Raw genomic sequence first — 23,292 nt, 5'->3', positions numbered from 1 at the left:
TCCCAACCCCTGACTTTAGGGAAGTGCGTAACCAGCACTCTCGCTTGCCAAACATCCCCCAAAAGCCTTCCAGTACATGGGCTTTGGTGGTGCTTAACAGGTTCTTCATTGCTTCCATGCTTCCCCAGAGTCGTGAGGAAACGGGGAAGGACTTACCAACTGCCCCTCAAAGCCTGCTAGTGCTTTGGCATTGCTTGGGTACATGTGTCCCGTTTTCCATCTGTGAAATGTTAGAAGATTTATTGTAGTTGCAAATCTTTCTCCCATTGCACACACCCTCCCTCCCAAAAACAATCCAAAAACTCCCCATATGAGATTACTGTTCCATATATATGTTCCCTTAAGACCCTCTCATTGAAAAGTAACACCTATGTAATTAATGTTCCAGTTGAAATTAATAACATTTGAAGCTTGACAGTACTATACTCAATACTGGTTAGTGTTCAATATAGGAACAATGTGCCAGAAATTCTTTCATTCTTGGAATGAAGACTAGAGACCTAGTGCCATTCTCATCAGCATACAATTAAGAAAACCTTTCTTCTCTGCATATGTGTGTCCCCACCATCACTGACAGTCAATACATCATCATAATAGGTGTCTATTTATTTCCAAGGAACTGATTGTATTATTATCCTGAGCTGACAACAATTCAGAGACAAGACTTTGAGCTGAGACTAAAAAAAACTACATGATGGAAAGGTGCATTTTTTTAAAAAAAAAATCACCCTTGCTTGCATATTCACATTCAGGATAATCCTAACTTTAGATTTTAGGTTTCATCTTCCAAAATACCAAGCCCATTGCAAATGTATAATTGTTCTGGTTTGCAAGGCTTGTGTTACTGTTTTCTCTCTACGTGGAGTTTAAAAATGCTGCTCGAATTAGAAGCAAACCTGCATTTTCAAAGCAGTCTTATGGCTGGGACGCTGAAAATTATAGCAACTGGTTCTGTTCTGTTGCTGAATTAGCAAAATATATAAAGTGAACTATTTTTCAAATCCATTGATTACAAGAGAAAAACATTTAAGCGCGTTTGAGGAACCTTTCCATGAAAACAATGAAACTTCAGAGCAGTAGTCTTTGACTACATACAATCCAATGTCTCTCATTGCTTACTATCTTCATAGGTTAGCCTTTTCCTTTGGAAAAAGAAAGCACGGGATTGTTGTAGTTAAATATGTTAAAGGCATATGTGTCATAGCACTAACAAAAGCAGAGCTTGGAAAGTTCCTTTTTGTATTCTGTGATGGTACATAATTTGTTATATAGATTATGTCTCTGTTGTGTTGTCGTTGTTATGTGCCTTTACATTGTTACTTATTTTTGGTGACATAAAATGAATATGTCACAGGATTTTCTTGCCAAAATTTGTTCACGGAATGTTGGCCATTCTTATCCCACAATCAAACCACTACACGACACTGTCTCTCTGTCCAGTAATGCTATTTGGTAAGTAAGGTCAGGGCTGTGTACAAGAGCTGATCAGCAAGCACGGAATTTTTAGCATACAGTGTGCATTTGCAAAGAGGGAGAATTTAACTGTGATATCAAAGGTGAAGGTGTTATTTGATGCAGGGTTTATGGGGAAGGGATGGGAACTGCAAGATGACAGAAAAGATGAATGGGGAACAGATTTATATTTATTTACTAGGACTTGCATCTGTAGTATAATACTGATGTTATCATTTTTAACCAAATGTTAACATGCTAGATAAAGAAATGTGCAAAGTGGTGATATAAGGCAAGTTTGCCAAACACTGCAATTTCCAACCTATATATAGACATATACATTTATGCAGTCTGTGTGTAGCCTGTTGAAAGTCACTTGGGGATTAACAGGGAGCAATGCCAACATCCACATGCTGCTGCTTACTTCATGCTCCTATAGCCACTAGCAAACTCCTTTGGCATTGTGCTTGCTTTCCTATGATTTCATCCCATTGTATTACACTCTGGGTGTAGATTTGAAATGTATATTTAAAATCTACATTGCAGATTTAATGCAGTACACCACCTTAATTGTCATTGTTGTGGTTAACTAGGACCACAGTTAAAGAGGATATGCGCCTGGTGAGCAATATAGTAAAAACCATATAGACTAGAACAGAGAAACCAACTTTCCAAGTTGAAGACAAGTCACAGGTTTATTTCAATGTGGCCAAAAGGAATGCAAGTACAGAAATTTTGCTTCAAAAATGTACAAATATAAACATACAGAGAAATACAAGGTAACTTATACAGTTCTGAGAGCTATTCAGACTTCTCCCCTTCCCCTGATTGGCCAGAAAACAGGGTGTCTAGGATCCATGCCAGAATTGGCTGGCAGGGGGAAATGGCAGCCAGGGATTGAAAGTCCAATCAGCTGCTGGGATGCCCCCCTGGGATGGCACAGCCTGGGGAAACAAAGGCTAAAGATATGAAGATGAGCTTGTGATGAGCTCAGATGTCTAGTCATGTGTCAAACAAAAATAGGAGCTTTAAAAACAAAGATGCACAACTCAGGGGGAAAAGGGTGATGATCTCTCCAGTCAATGTCTGAGTCTAAAATAAAGGAGGTCTGTGAAGGTATATAGTCTGAGCTTTTGTTTTTGTAGGCAGCAATCTCTCAGCTTCAAGTGAACCACATAGCTAGACAAACAAGTTCAGGTTTATCTGGGCTGGTGGGAAATCACCTCTCTGAATACACATGAACAACGAGTTTGGTTAATTGCCTTGGATTGGAAAATGGCCCAGGGGGTTGCCCACCATTACTGTCTAGAAAATCTCTCAGGAGGGAGGTTAATATCTCTGGGCTTATCTGGTTATACTTTGGTAAAGAAGTTTATATATTTTCTAATATGAAATAGAAACAGTATATAAAAGGACAAAATCTATATAGAAAATCTCGAAGAATAGATACAATTTATTAAAGGGTTAGATATTCCCATTTAATGTATTGTCGAAGGCTTTCATGGCTGGAATCACTAGGTTCTTGTGGGTTTTTTCGGGCTATAGAGCCATGTTCTAGAGGCATTTCTCCTGACGTTTCGCCTGCATCTATGGCAAGCATCCTCAGAGGTAGAGGTCTGTTGGAATTAGGACAAGGAGTTTATATATATCTGTGGAATGGCTGGGGTGGGGCAAGGAGCTCTTCCCTGCTGCAGTTAGGCGTGAATGTTCAGCTGATCACCTTCATTAGCATTTGAAGGTCTGCCTGCGCCTGGGAAAAATCTGTTGCTGGGAGGTGTTAATCTGTGCCTGGTTTTTTCCTCTCTGTTGTTTAGCTGTTATAATTTTAGAGTTTTTTAATACTGGTAGCCAGATTTTGTTCATTTTCATGGTCTCTTCCTTTCTGTTGAAATTGTCCACATGCTTGTGGATTTCAATGGCTTCTCTGTGTAGTCTGACATGGTGGTTGTTGGTGTGGTCCAGCATTTCTGTGTTCTCAAATAATATGCAGCATTATTTGAGAACACAGAAATGCTGGACCACACCAACAACCACCATGTCAGACTACACAGAGAAGCCATTGAAATCCACAAGCATGTGGACAATTTCAACAGAAAGGAAGAGACCATGAAAATGAACAAAATCTGGCTACCAGTATTAAAAAACTCTAAAATTATAACAGCTAAACAACAGAGAGGAAAAAACCAGGCACAGATTAACACCTCCCAGCAACAGATTTTCCCAGGCGCAGGCAGACCTTCAAATGCTAATGAAGGTGATCAGCTGAACATTCACGCCTAACTGCAGCAGGGAAGAGCTCCTTGCCCCACCCCAGCCATTCCACAGATATATATAAACTCCTTGTCCTAATTCCAACAGACCTCTACCTCTGAGGATGCTTGTCATAGATGCAGGCGAAACGTCAGGAGAAATGCCTCTAGAACATGGCTCTATAGCCCGAAAAAACCCACAAGAACCTAGTATTCCCATTTAGTTTTGATCTTCTAATGCTTTGAGGCCACACAAGTCTGGAAAGGGTATTTTTTTAAAAAAGGGAAAAATCGTAAATTTATTTCTGAGCCCTTGGTGAACTATAAATCTTGGTGAGGGGTTTCCATGGCTCAATAACATATTTGTTCAATGTTATAGAAACATGGGAGGTGTAGTTTTTAAAAGAGTATTAGATTTTCTGCCAGGGGGTGCTGGTGCCTTGCCAAATTACAACTTCCTAGATTTCCTAGTATTTAGTAATGGCAGGTAAAGTGGTGCCAAACTGCATGAAATCTATGGCGCAGATGCAGTCGTCATGTAAAAACCAGAATCAGCTACATAGTTTTTTCTCACTTGATTGCAAGAGAACAAATGGAAATCAGATGGAAAACCAGGTTGGTCCTATCCATATGGTCATAATATGGACAGCCAGAGGCAGCCCTAGGTAATTTTCAATGTTAAGCAAACAGTATTGGGGGGGGGGGGCAACCAATCACTGATATATATTTTCTGTTCATCGTGGGAGTTCTGTGTGCCATATTTGGTTCAATTCCATCATTGGTGGAGTTCAGAATGCTCTTTGATTGTAGGTGAACTATACATCCCAGTAACTACAACTCGCATATGTCAAGGTCTATTTTCCCCCCAAAAGTGCCTAAAGAGCGCCCCTGGGCAAAATCAACTATACTGCAAATGCTTACTTTGCGTAATGGGTTGAGCCGCCCCTGTGGACAGCTCATCTATAACTGTAGAGTGTACCATGGGAAGACATTTCCTATGTCTTATGAAAGCATCTAAAGGGAGCCACTTATATCACACTTACTTATATTAGTAAGTAAGGAGAACTTTGCAATGCATCAGGTGAAACATTTGTTTTCCATATATGACGGGTGGTAAAGAAATGTACCAATATTCTTTAAGATTACCCTTTTGGAAAACCTCTATAATATTGATGTGCACACATACATGCATAGTGGAGAGGATTACTGTGACTGTCTTATTGAGGCTACACATGCCAACTTAACAGAAATAGCCTGTCATCCAGAACCAAATATATTTGCAAGACAAAAGCAGACTTTGATATACCTTTTTCCTGGCTAAAAGCAGAGTTGTTTCACAAAGCTTTTTGCTGCTATCATTCTTGAACACAAAGCTTTGTGATGAATGTGCACATTCTGAGCTGCATTCTACATTAGCCAGATTTTCATCCGATGTTTATATGTTCCTATAAAGCTCAGATCTAGTTGCCTTGGCTTAGAAAATGAAAGAGAGAAAGAAAAGAAAAGAAAAAGAAAGAAAGAAAGAAAGAAAGGAAAAAGAAAATATAGAGCTTTTAATCAAAGTGCAGATAGGGTCACCCAAGAAGTAAAAAGGTCAAGGCTAGGGTGTGTTTTTTTAAAAAAAACAAACAATTAGCAACTAAAGGAACAAATAAATTTCAGAATTATTAATGGTATGAACATATCCATTCCTTCTTTGACTGTTTTTTTTTTCATAATACAGAGAAAGCCTAAATGCACTCAAGGAACATAATAAATATCACTCCTTCCATGCTTCAAAAGAATTTGAGTTTTAAACAGGTTAGACTCCTCCAACACGCACTACTATCACTCTGCTTCTCCAGTAAATATCCATGCTATTTGCAAAATAATAATAATAATAATAATAATAATAAGCATATGGCTGACCCAGATAAAAAAGGGTCAATTTTCTGAATACTCATCAGTCATTGTGTGTCAAAACTCTCCCAGGGGTCGCCCAGTCCCACCCCTTCTGCCAGGCAGGAAAAGCACAATGAAAGCACCCCCTGAGTGGTGGGAGAGAAATGGGGTTTTGGAAGCAAACAAGGCGAGAAGGAAAGGATCTAGGTGGTGATGAAGGTGAGAAAAAAGGCCTTTTGGGGGCAAGGGAGGCAAGGAAAGGGTGCTTTTGACAGCAAGGGAGGCAGGGAAGGGGGGGGAGTGGAAGAGAGAGAGAGAAAGAGAGAGATAGGAAAGGAAGGAAGGAAGGAAGGAAGGAAGGAAGAGAATGGAATTGAATGGTTAGACATGAATTTAAGCATGCCCTCAGCCAAGTAACACTTATTCAGAAGTAAACTCTGATGAATGTAACGTGATTTACATCCAGCTAAGTATATTTAGGATTACTTTTAAATGCTCGTTTTATTCCAGAAGTGCTGTACATAAATGCTTATTGTAAATATATTGTGAGAACTAATTGTCTTTGTTATTGGTTTTAGTTGGTAATGATGGTAGTAACTCTGTAATTTGTTCCACAGAGAACACGACCGATGAGCAATAAAAGTTAATATATTGATGGTGGGGGTATGGGTTCTATGTATATATCCTGTACTTGCTAATTGGCCTTGTAAATCAGAGGATCAAATGTATAGACTTGGATTAGATATTGCATTTGCTAAGCGGCTTCTTTACAGCAAAATGTACACTTGTTGGCAGTAGAACTTGACACATGACATATCTACTCACCTCTAATTAGCAAATGCTATTAATGCAGATTATAGGTGAAGAAATTGACCTAATTTACATGGTGAGTTCTACTAAAAAAGGATATACCAGGAGAGATACTATATAATGTATAAATATATTGTCTAAAGCTAGTAAATATATCTAAATATCCCTTTCCATTCTCTTTCTCTTTCTTTCTCTCTCTTTTCCTCTCCCTTCTTCCCCTCTCTTTTCCCACTTACTGTCAGGAAGGGCCACTTCTGAAGGGCCAAGTCAACAAAGCCTGGTATCAACAGAGACAAATGGCGGTAGCAGCTACAACAGTGAGTAGATTTGGTTGAGTTGGGGGGTGGGGAGAGAACCAAAGAATAATGGCATAAAGAGGTGGCACTGCAGTCCTTAGATATTTTGGGATAGCCTTTACTAAAAAATTGTGGGGATATATTTTCCATTGCATTAGATGTATTAGTAATATTCCTGGTACTCCTCAAAAGACAGCCAGCAGGATGGGGCCTGTATTCTACCCACAACTTTCTGTTCTAGCTATTTCTTCTGATGGACCCATCTGTTTGTTCCATTGTTGTTTATAAAGCCATTTCATTGGCATAAGCTGATGCAGGGAAATAGAGGCATGGAGCCAGCTGTACAGTTAGTGGATCATCAGCTAAATGATCCCCTTCATTGGCATGTGCTGATGGGTCTCTGCCAATCCCAGTTTGGTGCTGAACAGGAACATTGATTTATGATGCAGCATATGCTTCTCGGCTCTATTTTTAGAATGGGCAGAGAGATCCTGTCTTCAGCACAGCATGATCATCTTTAAGAAATTCTTCCTCCAAATGGTCTTATCCATCAGGAGAAATGAAAATGAATCCCAAAAATAATGTGGTCCAGCTTTCCACAAGAAAAAAATTCTCAAATGATTCTAGCTTTATTTTTGATGTTATTTTTCTGGAATGGATAGAAAAGGAGGTAATTTTTATCAGTTGTAGTTAAAGACAAGGGGCTAATTGAAATTATTGGTTAAAATTGGTAGGAACCATTGCATTAATGGGGATTAAAATAAACATTTACAAAGTTTTTATTGATTTTTGAGTCTACTCTAGTTGGGAATAAATATTATATTTAACTTATAATATAGGTCTTCCCTAAATACAAGGAATCTAATATGAATGCTAAGGATTTCTCCAGGAATGTTTTCATAATGTTAAGGAGTTCTGAGATCTATAACATTACCTTAATCATAAAAATAATGAATGAAGAAAACGTAAAACTGAGAAGTTCTGTTTTTCAGGGTGGTAGTGGTGTGAGATAAAACACAAGGACAAATGGCAATAAAGAGACCTAGGATGAGGATCAGATAACATGACCGAGGCCATGCCTACATGGATCCAATGAAGTAGACTCAACTTTCAACCGTTATGAGGAGTCTACACAATGTAGAGCTGGATTCGTACTAGGAGTGCATCTGGCAGCCAGGGAGAATAGGATTTACTCCAGAGCTTCTGGGGTGGAATGGGGTGTCTGTAGTGACCCTGTTGTTTTGGAGGTGTAGACAGCTGGATCAGACTGCATCCAGCCAATCAAGTGTCCACATGCCCAACAGACCCATCACTAGGTTGCCTGCCAGAAACAGCTCCCTTACAGAAGTTTGCTGCTGATATTGCTTTTAGTGAGGCTACAACAGGGTGGCTAGCCATGTAACCAGAAAAAAAGACATCATAGTAAGCCTGTGAGGGAGTTGCTTGCAACTAGTGACACAGTGATAGCATTGATAGTCCCAGTGCACTCTTGACCCATCTCTATATTTGGACACTAAAAAGACCCTGAGAATGCATCAGGGCAGCTCAAGAGTTTACCCCAGAATATGTGAATATGTGTAGATCCAGCCTGAGTGCTGTCAGTAGAGAAGATAAAGGATCCATGATGGTTGTCAGTGGAACTGGGAAATTTGAATATCTGGAATAGATTTAAATGGAATAGAATATTTGGGAATTACCTTGACTCTGTCATTCCATCAATCTGAATACCATTAAAACATACCTCATTTTTTTTACTAGTTGTAACTAAACTGGACCTACTGAATGAATGGGATTTAGCTATGTGTTGATTTACCATTCACCATTTGTTTATTTATTCTGTCGGGAGTGCTTTGAATGCAATCTTCCTGCTTCTTGGCAGGGGGTTGGACTGGATGGCCCATGAGGTCTCTTCCATCTCTGTGATTCTGTGATTATATTTGTTAATGTGAGCAAATAATACAAGATTTATTATCTACACTACTTTGGTCTTGTCAAAGTCAAGAATAGGAACGTCTGTCCATTCTCCTATACTCAGGTTACAAAAGTGGAGAAAGGCACATTATTAGGAACCATCCCTATTTATAAACTGAATAATTGCTTCTTCAGCTTTGGCTGGGAAAGGGAGAACTACCCTCATTATCCTCTTTGTACTGAGAGTAGCAGTCATTGATCAGTATGGTAGATTATCTGTATCCAGTAGGCAAGCTGAACTTTAACAGCCATTAAATGAAAGGTAACTTCAGAGCTATTAGGTTTAATAGCTTATGGAGTAATAAGTTGCAGCTTGGAAAATAACAGTCAGGGGGTCACTTTGAGTTAACGGGAGACTACATTAGGCAGGCAATAGCCATGTCTGTCTTTGTATTTTGGTTTGCCATACTACTTTTTGAGTTCCAGCAATGCTGCCATGTACTGAACCATGAAATGAAATGAAATAACTCTTAAAATATGAGCAGGTAGAGTAGTAGTTCAAAGATTAAAATGTTGACAATGTAAAAAAAATAGAATAGTGCTTAGCTTGACATTAACATTGGGCCTGTAAAGAGGCCAACAGAGGACATTTCAGAGAGAAGGAAGATTGCACCTTTGAGGAGCCTCCACTCCAGACCACAGTTTTCCAAATCTGAGAACGATTCATAATTTCCAGATCAGTTCCCGTGGATCTTCAAAAAGATGGAGGTCTGTCTGACAAGAAATGCTTCCCAATAGTCTTTTTCAACCTTGTTGCCTTTCTCGGAGAGTTATATCCAAATGAGGAAGACTCTTCTTTAAAGCATTATTTGGGGATTTTAAAGTCATAATTTGTTACAAATGCATGTTGTGTCATGTTGAGGTGTTGTTTCCTGGCTATATCCATTTAGCAGGAGTTTAAAATGTTTTTTCTCCTTCCTGGGGAGAAAAGCAATGGACTGAATGCTCTAAAACAACAGTGAATTGTGAGTTTATGAATTGAGTGTTATTATCTTGAATGTTCACACAAGCTAGAACAAATAGTTTTTCTTTGCTTCATCACTAATGCTTCTTTCCTTATTCCTAATTATTTTTTTTATTTTGGTTATTCATTAGAATTAATGACTTGATTACCCCATACAACTTTCTATAATGAAACATACAGCCTATCCCATCTTGAAGACTTTGTTATAAAATATCCATATATTTTAAACGGAGACATTCAATTATTGTTATTGTGGACCTTCAAGTAATATCTGACTTATAGTGACTCTATGGAGACCCTATCACAGGGTTTTATTGGTATTATTTAGTCAGAGGAGATTGCCTTTCTTTCTTCTAAAGCTGACAATGTGTGACTTGCTTAGGGGTCTGCCAGAGGTTTTATGGCCAATGAGGGATTCAAACCCTGGTCTGCTGGTCATAATCTAATGCTACTAGACCAAGTCTCTCAGTCATTTTAATTCATTAAGTTTGAGTCTAATATAACAAAAAAAGAGCATTATCCATAGACATTTATTTTAATTATAAATAATTGAGTACAAAAGAAACAAAAACCTTCAGGATTGCAGCAAACTAAAGGAATTAAATGAATTGAAATACAATTAATATTTCAGTCATAGAAACATAAAATCATAGCATTGAAAGATGCCACAACTGCATCCAGTCTAGCCCCCTGCTATACAGGAATAATAATAATAATAATAATAATAAGAAGAAGAAGAAGAAGAAGAAGAAGAAGAAGAAGAAGACCTAGCCAGCACACCGCTGTTCAGATCTCTTTAAAATGAAGACCAGATTACATACAAAAGACAAAAGACCTACTTACCAGGGCAACAAATCTATCTCCCCTTCAAAGGACTTCCAGGAGTCTGGGAGCAGCTGGCAGGAAGCCTACCTATCATTAATATCCCCATGAAATTCTGATGTCAGTGGACCTAAAATAATAATAAAAGAAAAAAAAAGCAAAAGTTTGCACTTGCAACATTCATTCAAAACATCCTCCATAGACATGCTTGTATGTGTCTCACAGGCTATCCCAAGATTATATTCAACCACTGTCTATGGAATTGTGGAATTACAAATAATATTTCTGATAAGAGCAAGAATAAATCTGTATAAAGATAACGTGTTTGAATTGAGGCACAATCTTCTTTGTGGTGGTCAGTCAGGATCACAACAAAGGGGCTATTTCCCCTGTCAAATCCTTCCCACTTTCTTTGACTACCCACTGTATGCTTATTTATTCTAATCTCCTTTTGAGTCTGCTATGCTGACTACTTTTTCCTACAATATTTTATTTTTCTAAAATATAAAAATCCCCTCTTATTAGTGCTGCTCAACATACTTATCAGTCATATGTCTTTCAGATTTTTAGTCCAGCAGCAGGGAGACCACAATTCATTAATATTTTATAATGACATGAAAATGAGAATGTTTGAAAAGAGAATACTCCATTAAAGTGCATGTGTATGTTCTTGCATGTACTTACTTGAATTATCTGGCCATATCTGTTTTACAGCATCCTGCTTGAGGCACACTTGAGTCTGGATTATTTTAAATAGGTCTCCACATAGCCAGATTATTCAAATTTAAAAAGCTGTGATATTTAGTCCAGTAGATGCAATCCAGTATCTTTTAAGATAGAAATAAGCAACTTAGAGGATTTCTGGAGAATAGAAGAAATTGCAACAGACATGTTGTCCACATTTTCAAAGGGCGGGGGAAGAGCTGAGTACAATGTGGACTAGACAATCTTGGAAGACAACCGCATCCAGCACAAGTTTATAGTGCTCATCAATAGATAGACAGATGAGTTATTTGGTAGGGAAAGACTTTCCCCCATTGCCCTCTTTGTCAGCCTGTCTATTCCCGCCTCCTATTTCTTTCTTGATAAGATTGATACTTTTAGGGGTTTGCCTCTTTTTATTCAAAATTTCTAGCCACATGGTCAGCCCCTGGGTCTCCATTATGTTTTTAAAATCCTTTAAAAAACAGAGTGAGAAATCCTTGAAGCAACAAAGCAGATGTCAAAGGCATGACTTCATGGCTTTGTGGTCCTTAAATTAAATGATTGCTCACTAAAGGGCTAAGAGCAGGTAACACTGCATTACTGTGTACAATCATTTAATTCTGTTTCACGTTCAAATCTATGTTTAAGTTCTTCAGGAAAGTGTTGTGCTCATGTTCATAGAGTCATGTTTTGAAAGAAGTCCCTGTGCTCCTGGTTATGGATGTATGCTTATGTTTTGACTCCTGATTTTCCATGCAACTTGTCACTTTTGAACAGAACTCTGATGTATAGACTATTGCTTTTTAATAGCCCTTTTTCCTATTGCTTTTTGGGACATTGCTTTTTGTATTGCCTTTCGCTCTTTTGTCTTTTTATATAGTAGCTTTCTTCAATAAACTGTTTAATTAGTAACACTGAACTCTCGTGTGGTGCAAAGATGAATCCAGGCCAGAGTGCAACACAAGAAGTTTATAGATAGTTAGATAGCTAAGCCCTAAGTTTCCTATACAGATATGTAATGCTTTCAATAGTCTTTTGTAACTTTTAAAGCTTGACTTTGGTCCTGTGATGGCTGAAGGTCATTCCCTCTACTTCTATTCTCAAGAAAATTCTGATCTGCTAAATCTGCTGCTGTTGCCATTGTTGGTGCTTTACATTTTTATTATTTTTCTTTTCGAAATTATCCAGAAGACATTATTACTGTTCGACGGATTTATAATTGCTAAATCCAAATTGTGCTCATTCTGGAAAGAAGTGACTAGTGGAGTGTCACAGTTTCTGTCTTGGACCCAGTGCTACTCAACATCTTTTTAACTGACTTGGATAATGGAATAGAGGGCATGCTTATTGAATTTGATAATGACACCAAATTAGGAGGAGTAGCTAATACTCAAAAGGGCAGGAAAAGAATTCAATATGACCTTAACAGACTAGAGAACTGAGCCAAAATTAACAAAATGAATTCCCAAGGGAGAAATGTAAGAAAGTACACTTAGGCAGAAGAAATGAAAGGCACAGATATGGAATTGGTGATGCCTAGCATGACATTACATGCGAATCTAAGAATTGCAGTAGGCCAACGGACACAAAACTACCCCACCATAACCTCCCCTCATCTTTCTTCATATCACTTTTTTTTTGCTCTTCACCTATGGTGCGACAGATATATTGGAAGGATGTAAGAAGCAGTAGAAGTAGGCATGTGGTGAAGTAAGTTGCAAGGGAGGGTGTTGGGGTAGTACAAGCTGATGAAAAAAGGAAAGAGTGAGAATGTGGACAGCATAATGTAAAGAGTGAGGGAGGTATGTTAGAGTCATGAGTGACACAATCAAGAAGAAAGAAAGGGATTGGACAAGGTAGCCACTCAGCAATTGAAGGAGGTAAAGTGGCAACAGAAGGCTTTTTTTCACATTAGCTGTGAAGGAGAGCATTTATATTGACAAAAAATAAAAGTTAAATTTGGGAAGGTGTTATTAAAAAGGAAAGCAGTCTGCCACAGTGGACAAACACTTGCCTTGAAACATTTTGTTTCTTCCAAAATAAAATACCTCCTCGATAGCATTTCTGGATATTGGAGAAAGCTCTCTCTCGTTATTTCCCTTTCAGCCTTTGAATATTCTTTCCATTCCTCCAGGCAATACAAATACTTTCTTCTCCTGCCAAATGTTCCTGAAGTCTTAACCTTCTCCCAGGTCATAAGCATGCTCACAGATACCTGTAAATGTCAAAAGATGCAATGATTGAGAGATAGACCTCAATTTCTTTTTGAAGAATTTACCAAAATCTACATTTTTAAAAAAATTGAATACATGATCAATAATACTGGGTTAAAGTCACTAAGAAAGAGCACGAGAAGAGCTATATGTTACCCTAATCAAGATCTGCATAATAATATGTTAACCCTGAGAAGGTCATACAAAAAACTGATTTCCCATAAGAAGTCCCTTTATACTGGGTTAAAGCACTGAGCTGCTGAGCTTGTTGACCGAAAGGTCACAGGTTCGATTCCGGAGAGCAGCATGAGCTTCTGCTGTCAGCCCTAGCTTCTGTCAGCCTAGCAGTTTGAAAACATGCAAATGTGAGTAGATCAATAGGTACCGCTCCAGCTGGAAGGTAACGCTGCTCCATGCAGTCATGCCGGCCACATGACCTTGGAGGTGTCTATGGACAATGCCGGCTCTTTGGCTTAGAAATGGAGATGAGCACCACACCCCAGAGTCAGACATGACTGGACTTAATGTCAAGGGACAACCTTTACCTTTTACTAATACTGATATTAAAACCATACTCTGCCTGATGGCAAAAGACTGGGCAAATATGGCAGGGAAACCATTCAAATTTGACAGTCAGCCAGCATCTCCTCATATAATAATCAGTTCTGAGTTATCTTAGACTGGTAGTGGCATTTTTCCAGACAAGACAAAAAGCAGAGATTTTTGTTTTTTGTTTGTTTGTTTTTGGTGAAAACCCAGTTCTGTCTCGGCAAACACATAGGAGTTGGAGTTTAGAAAAAGCACCTACCCCAGCATGGCAGCTGTAATTCACAGCAAAAGGAAGATCTACCATATTGCATTGCATAATAGTCACACACACCTTTTTAAAGAGAAAAAGAGGGAAACGTGCAACTATTATACAGTGGTGACTATTACGCAGTGATAAAAGTGTGGGTGCAGCCTTTGAAACATTACCCGCTCAAACAGAGCCAAAAGGGAAAGAGGGCTTCCATACTTGCCTACCTTCTTTTCTTTTTGGTTCTGCCACATGGATGGGTGAAGGGTTAGCCCATAGCACCAAAAGGACAGGCGCAACCTTAATTCATTTGCCTAGGTGAATTAACTAAGGCTGCTACTGTTACATGAGGAATACTAATAACAAATTTGTCACCCTGAAAATGGCTGTGACTATTATGTTATGGCGACTATTATATAATGAAATACAATAATTACAATTTTAAAGACTATTTTAAAGAAGAATGTACCTTGAAATTCACTTTGTGTGTTAGGTAATTAACTTCCCATCGGCATTCGGCTTTGGCTGTCAGAGACATGAGTTATCTAAATCTTTTATTTGAAGTTAAATAGAATGCAGCTATAAACAGCTATAGAATATGGTCATCCAGTATCATTTTAAGAAGAGCTTCCAGAGAGGGAGACTCCAGATCTGAGGCAGTGTATTCCACTGCTGAACAGTTCTTGCCATCTGCCTACTTCTTCTACAGTGTGGTTGGTGGGAACAAGGGGGGGGGTCTCCATGATCGCTTCCCATTTCTGGAACTCCTTCTCCAAAGAAGTAAAAAATGACTCCCACTCTCCTCTCCTTTAAAAAACTCTTAAAGACGCACCTTTACACTTTGGCATATGGAGAGGAGGAGGACTAGGACCCTCAATATCAGTGGTTCTCAACCTGTGGGCCCCCAGATATTATGGCCTTCAACTCCCAGAAATCCTAAGAGCTGGTAAACTGGCTGGGATTCCTGGGAGTTGTAGGCCAAAACATCTGGGGACCCACAGGTTGAGAACCACTGCTCTAGATCAATTGGATTGTTGGCTAACCTACTTGTACCTTGTGACCACTTGAGAACAACTATAATCAGCCAGTTTACATTTATTGTAATTGTTTTTATGATTTGAGATGTTTTAATGTTAAATATGTGATTAGTGTAACCTGTTTCTATTTGTATCTTGTTTTTCATTTTGATGTCAATTTTATACAATACGTTCACTGTCATGATGTTCATTATATTGCATTACTGTAATTGTGTGTTTGTTTGTTTGACATTTGTCTGGGCATTGAATGTTTGCCCCTCAGGAAGAAAGAGCATTCTATTGTTGTTGTTGTTGTTGTTGTTGTTGTTGTTTACAGCCTAAACATACTGAGCTCCCCAAGATGTTTTTTTCAGGGCTGGTTTCCAAGCCCTTTGCGACTTTGGTAACCACTTTCCAGACACTTTCCAGTATTCCAGGGAGTTCTGACCAAAACAGAATACAGTGCTACTGATACCTCTCTCAACCTGGACATTATACTTAATCTTGAATTGCATTGGCTTTTAAAGTTACTACTACACAAAACTTTCCTACAACTTTTAGCCCCACTAATCAAAATCTTTAGTTACCAAAGAAATTACCTCCCATTTGTGATTATTTTGTTTTGTAGTTTATTCAAGTGTTCAGAAGGTTTAACATGCCTTATCTACCCATAATCCTGATAGTAACCTTGCATTATTTATTCCCTTTCTCATGAATGCATGGCATAGATGAAATTCTAATAAAGCTTTCCTTGATTAATCTGCCAAATAATTGATTGAAGCTGGTGTCTCCAGTCAATGTCCAGAAAAGCCTTGATTGTTGTTGTTTTTGTTCATGAAATGATCAACTCAAAATTGTGACATTGCTAAAACATATTTGTGAAATATATATGTGTGTGGGCAATAGGGAGGAGACTCCATTTCAAATTTCAGAATATAATTGCAGGTGGAGATAATATTTTATGAATTCTGAACGGCATATAATAAATACTTATAAATCCTATGAATGATAAAAAAACAGTATTCTTACAAGTGTTGAATTCATAAGAAGTTATTGTGATGAATTTATTAATATTCTCAGTAAAAGAGGAAGTCTTGAAGACAGTTATTTCTGAGGATATTTTGTATTCACTTGACAAGAGACACAATATACAAGACTATTTTCCACACAAAAAAGACTGAGAAAAGAAAGTTTCTTCTCATCTTTCTGGACTAAAACTTGTCCAGACTGCACCAGAGAACATCTGATCTAATTTAGTCATCTTTTCTATTGGCCTTAATTGGGCATCATCACATTACCTAATAGGTTTTAATTAATTAAAATCATGTTGACATTCCAAAGGGGGAGCTGTGGTGCTTAATCAGCAGTTTTAGCAGAAAGCAGGTTTTCTGGCATTTAAATTGGAGCTTCCACGTTCTCAGATTAACTCAATAGGGAATAATTAAATTCAATTAAACATTCATGAGATATTAGCACTGAAAATGAAAGGCATGTTCAACTAATGCAAGTTCAGATAGGCAAGCATTCCATTGTTTTGCGTATGTGTGGTCTCTTGAGGCTTTGAGATTAAAAAATGCAATATGTTCAGCAGAAATGAGAATAATGCATCCCTCCTGTTGATGTTGGACTGTAGCTCCCATACTCAGCATATCCAGTGGTAAGGAATTCTGGTAGGCATAGTCCGGCAACATCTGATGGGTTGCACTATTCCTTCTTTTACTATAACCATTTCAAGGCAATGTCTAGGCAGTGCCAAAGTTACAAACAAGATAGGTTCTGAAGGTTTGTTCTTAAATTTGTTTGTAATTCATAACAGGTACATTTTTAAGTGTAAGTCCAGCCATGTGTGTGTAATGTATATGTATATGTTAGCACAGTGAAGGGTTAACACCCCTGTGGTGTTTGTTTTGCTGTCTGTGACCCTATTCAGAAGATTTCCCCTCACTTTCTGTCCTTGTGATGATTGGATTTTGAAAAAAAAATGCTTGTTGTAGAAACAAGGGTGTGCAGTTATGGGTTGTTTGTAAGTCAGATGTTTGTAACTCGGGCACTATCGGTAATAATAAATTGGCTTATGATACAAGTAATTTTGGGACCTGGTATGAGGAAGACAGGTTTGCTTTAGGGAAGCAGTAGTGAACTGGAGTCCTTCTGCATGTTTTTCTAGTGCAATTCCCATTTGGATAAGCTACATTGTGTGACTTCTTTTAAGGACATTACAGCTTGGTTTTTAGAAGGAAACTCCTGCATTCAGTCAGGGAGGCATTCCCTCACATTTTTTTTTAAAAAATGCACTTTTTTCTTTCTGTTATGGCCATATGTATATTGCTATAAAAAATTCATGAACACCAGACTTTCTCGTGTGGGTTGCTGGATTTCTCTATATGAAGTTCATTCCAATTTTGTATGGAATCCCATCCCCCTCTCTCTCATGTTGGGTTAGAAAGAATAGTCATACTTATTCATTCTTTGGTTGAAACAAATATTTTTTTCCTGTGTGAAGAAAAGTACAGTGGTATCAGGCATGTAGCGGGGGGGGGGGGTGGCTGAACCCTGAAATTCTCATGGTGGTCTGCGAAAAGCCCTTACTGGTACATTATTTAAACTGTTATGTTTATTCATATCATGATCTGATCACCATGCTCAATATATCTCATATGCATGGGGGTATTGGGGTAACAATACAAAAGGTTTGCTAGGGTAGATCCTCTTTCACTCAGACGCAGCCCCCCCCCCCCCCGAATCAAAATCCTGGCTACAGGCCTGAGTGGTATTAGCTGAGATTTGGTTCTAGGAACTCCAAACATGTGGATGCTCATGTCCCCTTGTGGAGAAATTATTCTGTAGAGAAAATGTGTGTGTTTTTTCACAAAAAAGAGCCTGTTTTCTATATTGAAGATTACTTTCCTGTTTCTCAATTTTCAGTGCAATTGTGAATTTATTTATTTATTTACTGCATTTTTACCCTGCTCTATCTCAACTCTGGAGGGGACCCAGAGTGGCTTCCAAATTGGCAATATTGAATGCCGCATTAAACATAAAACATACAAGTACATTATGCATAAAAATCATAACAATCATAAAAAACTATAGCATATAAATACGTTAAGCTGTTAAACATTGCACGTAGACCTGAAATCATAATCCAGAAGCTCTTCCAATTACATTCCATTCCACTCACTTCATAGCTGCATGTTGACCTGTACTACTCTCCAAAAACTTCCATAGTCAAGACAGGAGGAACCAATCAGATTTCACTAGGAAGGGAGTTCCACAGCCAAGGGGCCACCACTGAGAAAGAATAGAAGGAATTTATGTTCCTATTCTCATGGATGTTCCCAGTGAGTATGCAGAGAACAGTTGATGTTTCTTAATAAGCAAGCAATGACATTCTGCATACATTTAACCCATATTTTTCTTGAGTTTATGACAAACAAAATGTATATTTCTATAAGGAACACAACCATTCCAAAAGCTAGCAAAATTAAGAAAAACTGCTTTCAAAGCAACCACAAAATATCCCTCTGTGAGCACAACTAATATAAAGAAGGAAAGGGTTGCAGGCACTAGTTCTAAATCAGCCTGACACATTGAATGGTGTAATAAAGTGGCCAGCAAAGGCCATGAGGGACAAGGGACAGACACAGGCACACACAAGACAGGACAGTGGGAGGCTGCCATTGTATATGCTATTTTCCTTTCCTGCCACCAATTAATTATTAAGGTTTCTTCTGCTGCCACCTTTTATTGATTCATAGACGACCTCCTTCACTAGAATGTACAAGAAGACACACGAACTCTTCAATTGAAATAAAACAAAAATATGTTGTTTATTTTGTTCTTGAACAGTAAAGACGCATAGTAGTTTCAATATTCTATCAGGTCTTACTTTTACAGAGAATTGTCTTATAACTTGAGTTTCTTAAAAGTAATGTTCCACACACAGGAATACAAACAGGTTATTTTGAACCTTTTGAATCCTCTTTCCATACCAGCACTCTAATACTATAGAGGCCTACAATATTTCTTACTCCTTCTCCCTGAAGGCTTTAACTATTTTTCTCAAAGAAGTATCTTTCTACAAACAGTTCCCAAAAGTCTTCCTTCCATCCTCCCCCTTCAAATCTCCTAACCTAACCCTTCAAACTTCAAACTAAACTCTGGATGCATTCGCTCTCTCTTGCCCTCAGGCTTCACCCATCTCCGGTTGCTAAGAAACTCCCTCCAATTTCCTCAGCCAATCAAATTGCTCCTCCAGCTAGGGAGCTGCCTGATCACTCCACCCCCTGCTCTCCTTAGCTTTTCCAAGCCAGGCCTGTTTGCTGCCTTTCCACCTACCTTGTAAGGTAGGGTAATCTGTTACAAATGGCATCTTGTACATCAGAACAAATTTCTGAAGGTCTGGGGGCCTTTCTGCCCCTTAGATCTATTCAGATGATTGAAAATGGCAAAAAAAAGGACACAAATCAAAATCTATTTTTTCAAAAGTGAGTAATTTTTTAGTGTTATATAAGGCACTTATAGTCCATTACTAAGCTGACCCACTACTCTCAAGGTCTTATGGGAAAGGCAATGTACTTTTTTTTAATTTCAGGATAGACATGGATAGGGGGAGATTTTAAAAAGTTGGGGGGGGGGTGTCTTTATGTGGACCACTCTTTGTTCATCTTTACATCTTTGACAATAACTGCAGCATGTGGTGTTATACACTACTGTTTTACCTCTGACCACAGATTACTGAAGTTCTGTCCAAAACTGATATGGAATGTGGAATATCAGTCTCAAGCTTGAAACTGCATTATATGGTTAGTGTAGATGGGGCCAGTGTGTAGCTATGGTAACTACATCCTGTTTGGCAAAGAGATAGATTGGAGGAAATAAATTCACAAATACCTTGTAACTGAGGAATACTTTGGAGACTTATCTGCATAATTTTGCAACATATACTTTGGCGCTTATTTTACAGAGTCCACCTTCTGCTATATCCCATATGAAAGGATGCATATGGAGTACAGAGACACTATCCTGATCTTCAGTGTCTGAAGACAGGGCTGCATATATCCTGGAAACACTAGAAAATTAAAGTCAACTTGAGAACTGTCACAGATTTCAACTTTCCAAGAATCTCAGCTTTGACTGATCCAATAACTAGCCCTCATGAAGAAGGATATTATAATGATATCCTTAGAAACACATATTTCACAACTAGCAGCTCCATAAGCACAAAAAATAGATGCTTACACAATATGTGCATCCTGTACCATTTCAGCAGTTGTACCACGCTTGCTGGGAAGACTTAAATGTGGCCAAGTAGGTTAAGGATATTTCAAATAAACAAAACAAAGAGAAATTCACCTACCTCCAGTACTCTTAAATGTATCCAGTCTGAGCCCTCTGATAAAGTGGGTATCCCCAAATCATAGGAATTGAAAAATATATTCCAATTTTTCCCCTCAAAGAGTGGGTGGGGAAATGGGATTTCACAGCAGTAAACACACTACCCTTGGGTAAAAAAATATGCAAAATCATAATCTTTATGAGCCTGTCCCTGAGCTATGTTACTTACAAAATCACTTGTACTTCTTTTTAAAGGCTTTGGTAGCTTAGCATGCTATCTTTTCTTAAACCATAGCAGATAACCTCAAAATCGTCTGTTTCTCATTTCTTCTCAGAATCCAAATGCTCTAACAGCAGCACACACCAATATGATACTAACTCTGGAGCCTTAAATCTGCTCAAAGTCACTAATTCTATTCTGAAGAAATTGCACTTTTCTTTTCCTCTTTCAAAACTTTGCATATTGCATTTAAATTCTTATGCTTTGGAAAGCCCCCTTTTAAGCAGGGGTCTCATCCTGAGTACACTTGGGGGGTCAGCCACCTGTTGCACTCCTCCATAACATTTTTCTAGCAGCTGCCAGGTCTAGATTCATTACGGCCATTTCTGTCAAGGAGAAAGTTACTGGTATAATCTGCAAAAATGTTATACTTTTCTACTCATGTAAAGTTACTGACTACACCAGGTGCAGAGCAATTGAGTCTCAAATTGTGCTTTTCCCCTTTCTTTTGTTCCACAGCAGCTGTAAGCCCTGAACCAATGCAATCTTTCCTGTAGTATTCTGAAGCAGTGGGGGGCAGTGTTGGTCTGTGGTAGGGAACTAATATTTATTCACTGTAGACAAGAAAACTTCATAACAAAAATTAACATTGGATGTTTCTCAAGATGCAGAAATGAAACTTTAAATGCATATGCACACACACCATTGATAGTCTTTGGAGATGTTGTCCTAAACCCACTTTGTTGTCCTAAACCCACTGTGAGCTGTGAGTTTGATAAAGTTAGGAGTGTTGGACTCTGGCTTGTAGAATCCCCAAGAGAGAAGGACCATCAGCCACAGCAACCAAGGAATTCTGGGCACTGCATTTTGAAATGGTGACATTTTTAGCTGTAAAACTATCATGTGTGTTGTTGTTCATTCGTTCAGTCATTTCCAACTCTTCGTGACCTCATGGACGAGCCCACACTAGAGCTCCCTGTCAGCCATCACTACCCCCAGCTCCTTCAAGGTCAATCCAGTCACTTCAAGGATGCCATCCATCCATCTTGCCCTTGGTTTTCCTGACGTATGGACTGGTTGGATCTTCTTGCGGTCCAAGGCACTCTCAGAACTTTCCTCCAGCACCACAGTTCAAAAGCATCCATCTTCCTTCGCTCAGCCTTCCCTATGGTCCAGCTCTCACATCCATACTATCTTGTACTATCACGCAGTTTCAGCAGAATATCAGCATGGGGCGGGGGGGGGGGGGGGATTGGGGCTTCAGAAAAGGCTTTCATGCTGTTTCTGCTTCTGCTAGGGAAAATAGATTCATGGTAACATTCTTTCTGTGGTAGGGCAAAAAGCTGCTTGACAGAGACAGCAAAAAGTTCTCAAGAAGTTCTTCTGCCCTTCCTGTTTTCTTGTTGTTTTTTATTCAAATTGCCAGTGCTTGGGTAAGTTGGGAGCCCCCGGTGGTGCAGTGGGTTAAAGGACTGAGCTGCTGAGCTTGTTGATCGAAAGGTCACAGATTTGATTCCGGGGAGCGGCGTGAGCTTCCGCTGTCAGCCCTAGCTTCTGCCAACCTAGCAGTTCGAAAACATGCAAATGTGAGTAGATCAAAAGGTACCTCTGGTGGGAAGGTAACGGCGCTCCATGCAGTCATGCTGGCCACATGACCTTGGAGGTGTCTATGGACAACACTGGCTCTTCGGCTTAGAAATGGAGATGAGCACCACACCCCAGAGTCAGACATGACTGGACTTAATGTCAGGGGACTACCTTTTTGGGGAAGTTACCTTTTGAAATATAGTTCCCAGAATCCCCCAACCAACTTAGCCACTGACCATGCTGCATGGGGAAATATTTTAAAAAATAACTATTCCAAGTTTGGTGAATTACAGTCACAGGGGCTTCATTGCACATAAGAGGGGAGTCACGACAAAACATCAAGGAATTGCATGAACCACCTCCAGCAGCTGACCCAAGACATGTTCATCCTGGTGAAGCAGTGGTTGCTGATGAATCTTACTTCAATACTGACAATGGGAGAGCACCAGATAATACCTGGTAATAAAAGAATCAGAACAGCTGCGTAAAACACACAGGATCTGCCAAGAAGATTAAGCAGGAGCTGCCAGCAAGAACTAGTATTATTGCTTGAGCTTCAGTCCCATCTTTTCCTGCAGTGTTCCAATTTGAAAGAAGACTCAGATCCTCCAGGGCCAGACACCACTATAAAACAGGCCACCTCTGAAGATCCTAACCCCTCAAGGAAGAGGGTGGAGTATTCTCCTGAAGACACAAGTTGCCGAAGGACCAGATTCTCGTGTTAGAGAGGCAGGGCAGGATGAACCTAAGACATAGAGACAGGCTATAGAAGACCCAATGAATCTTCCAGCTGCTTGGGAGGGCTCTTTGGGAATAGGAGGCTCTTCCAAGAGACATCCTGCAGATTTTCCTACAGAGTCCTGGGTAAAATCCCAGGCAGCATAGCTGTAAAACTTAGAATTGAGGAGCTGATTGAAAGTGTGTATATTCTAGTTCTTATCACAAATTTCTTTAATTCTACTTGGCACCTGAT

General features: G+C 39.0%; 1 protein-coding gene across 5 annotated transcripts in view; it reads left to right on the top strand.

Moving 5' to 3' along the window:
• The window catches only part of NRG1 (neuregulin 1), a 668,239-nt gene that overhangs the window by 230,290 nt on the left and 414,657 nt on the right, over positions 1–23,292 (top strand). For 4 of the 5 annotated variants that reach the window (XM_060763670.2, XM_060763669.2, XM_060763666.2 and 1 more), the window contains exon 2: positions 6,635–6,709. In XM_060763670.2, the coding sequence (XP_060619653.2) occupies positions 6,635–6,709 (75 nt within the window). The remainder of the gene's footprint in view (positions 1–6,634; positions 6,710–23,292) is intronic. The other variant, XM_060763677.2, reaches the window with a different exon arrangement.

Source organism: Anolis sagrei, chromosome 2 (genome assembly GCF_037176765.1).
Source record: "Anolis sagrei isolate rAnoSag1 chromosome 2, rAnoSag1.mat, whole genome shotgun sequence".
In the NCBI taxonomy this organism is placed as follows: Eukaryota; Metazoa; Chordata; class Lepidosauria; order Squamata; family Dactyloidae; genus Anolis; species Anolis sagrei.
This window is presented reverse-complemented; position numbering and strand designations above follow the sequence as displayed.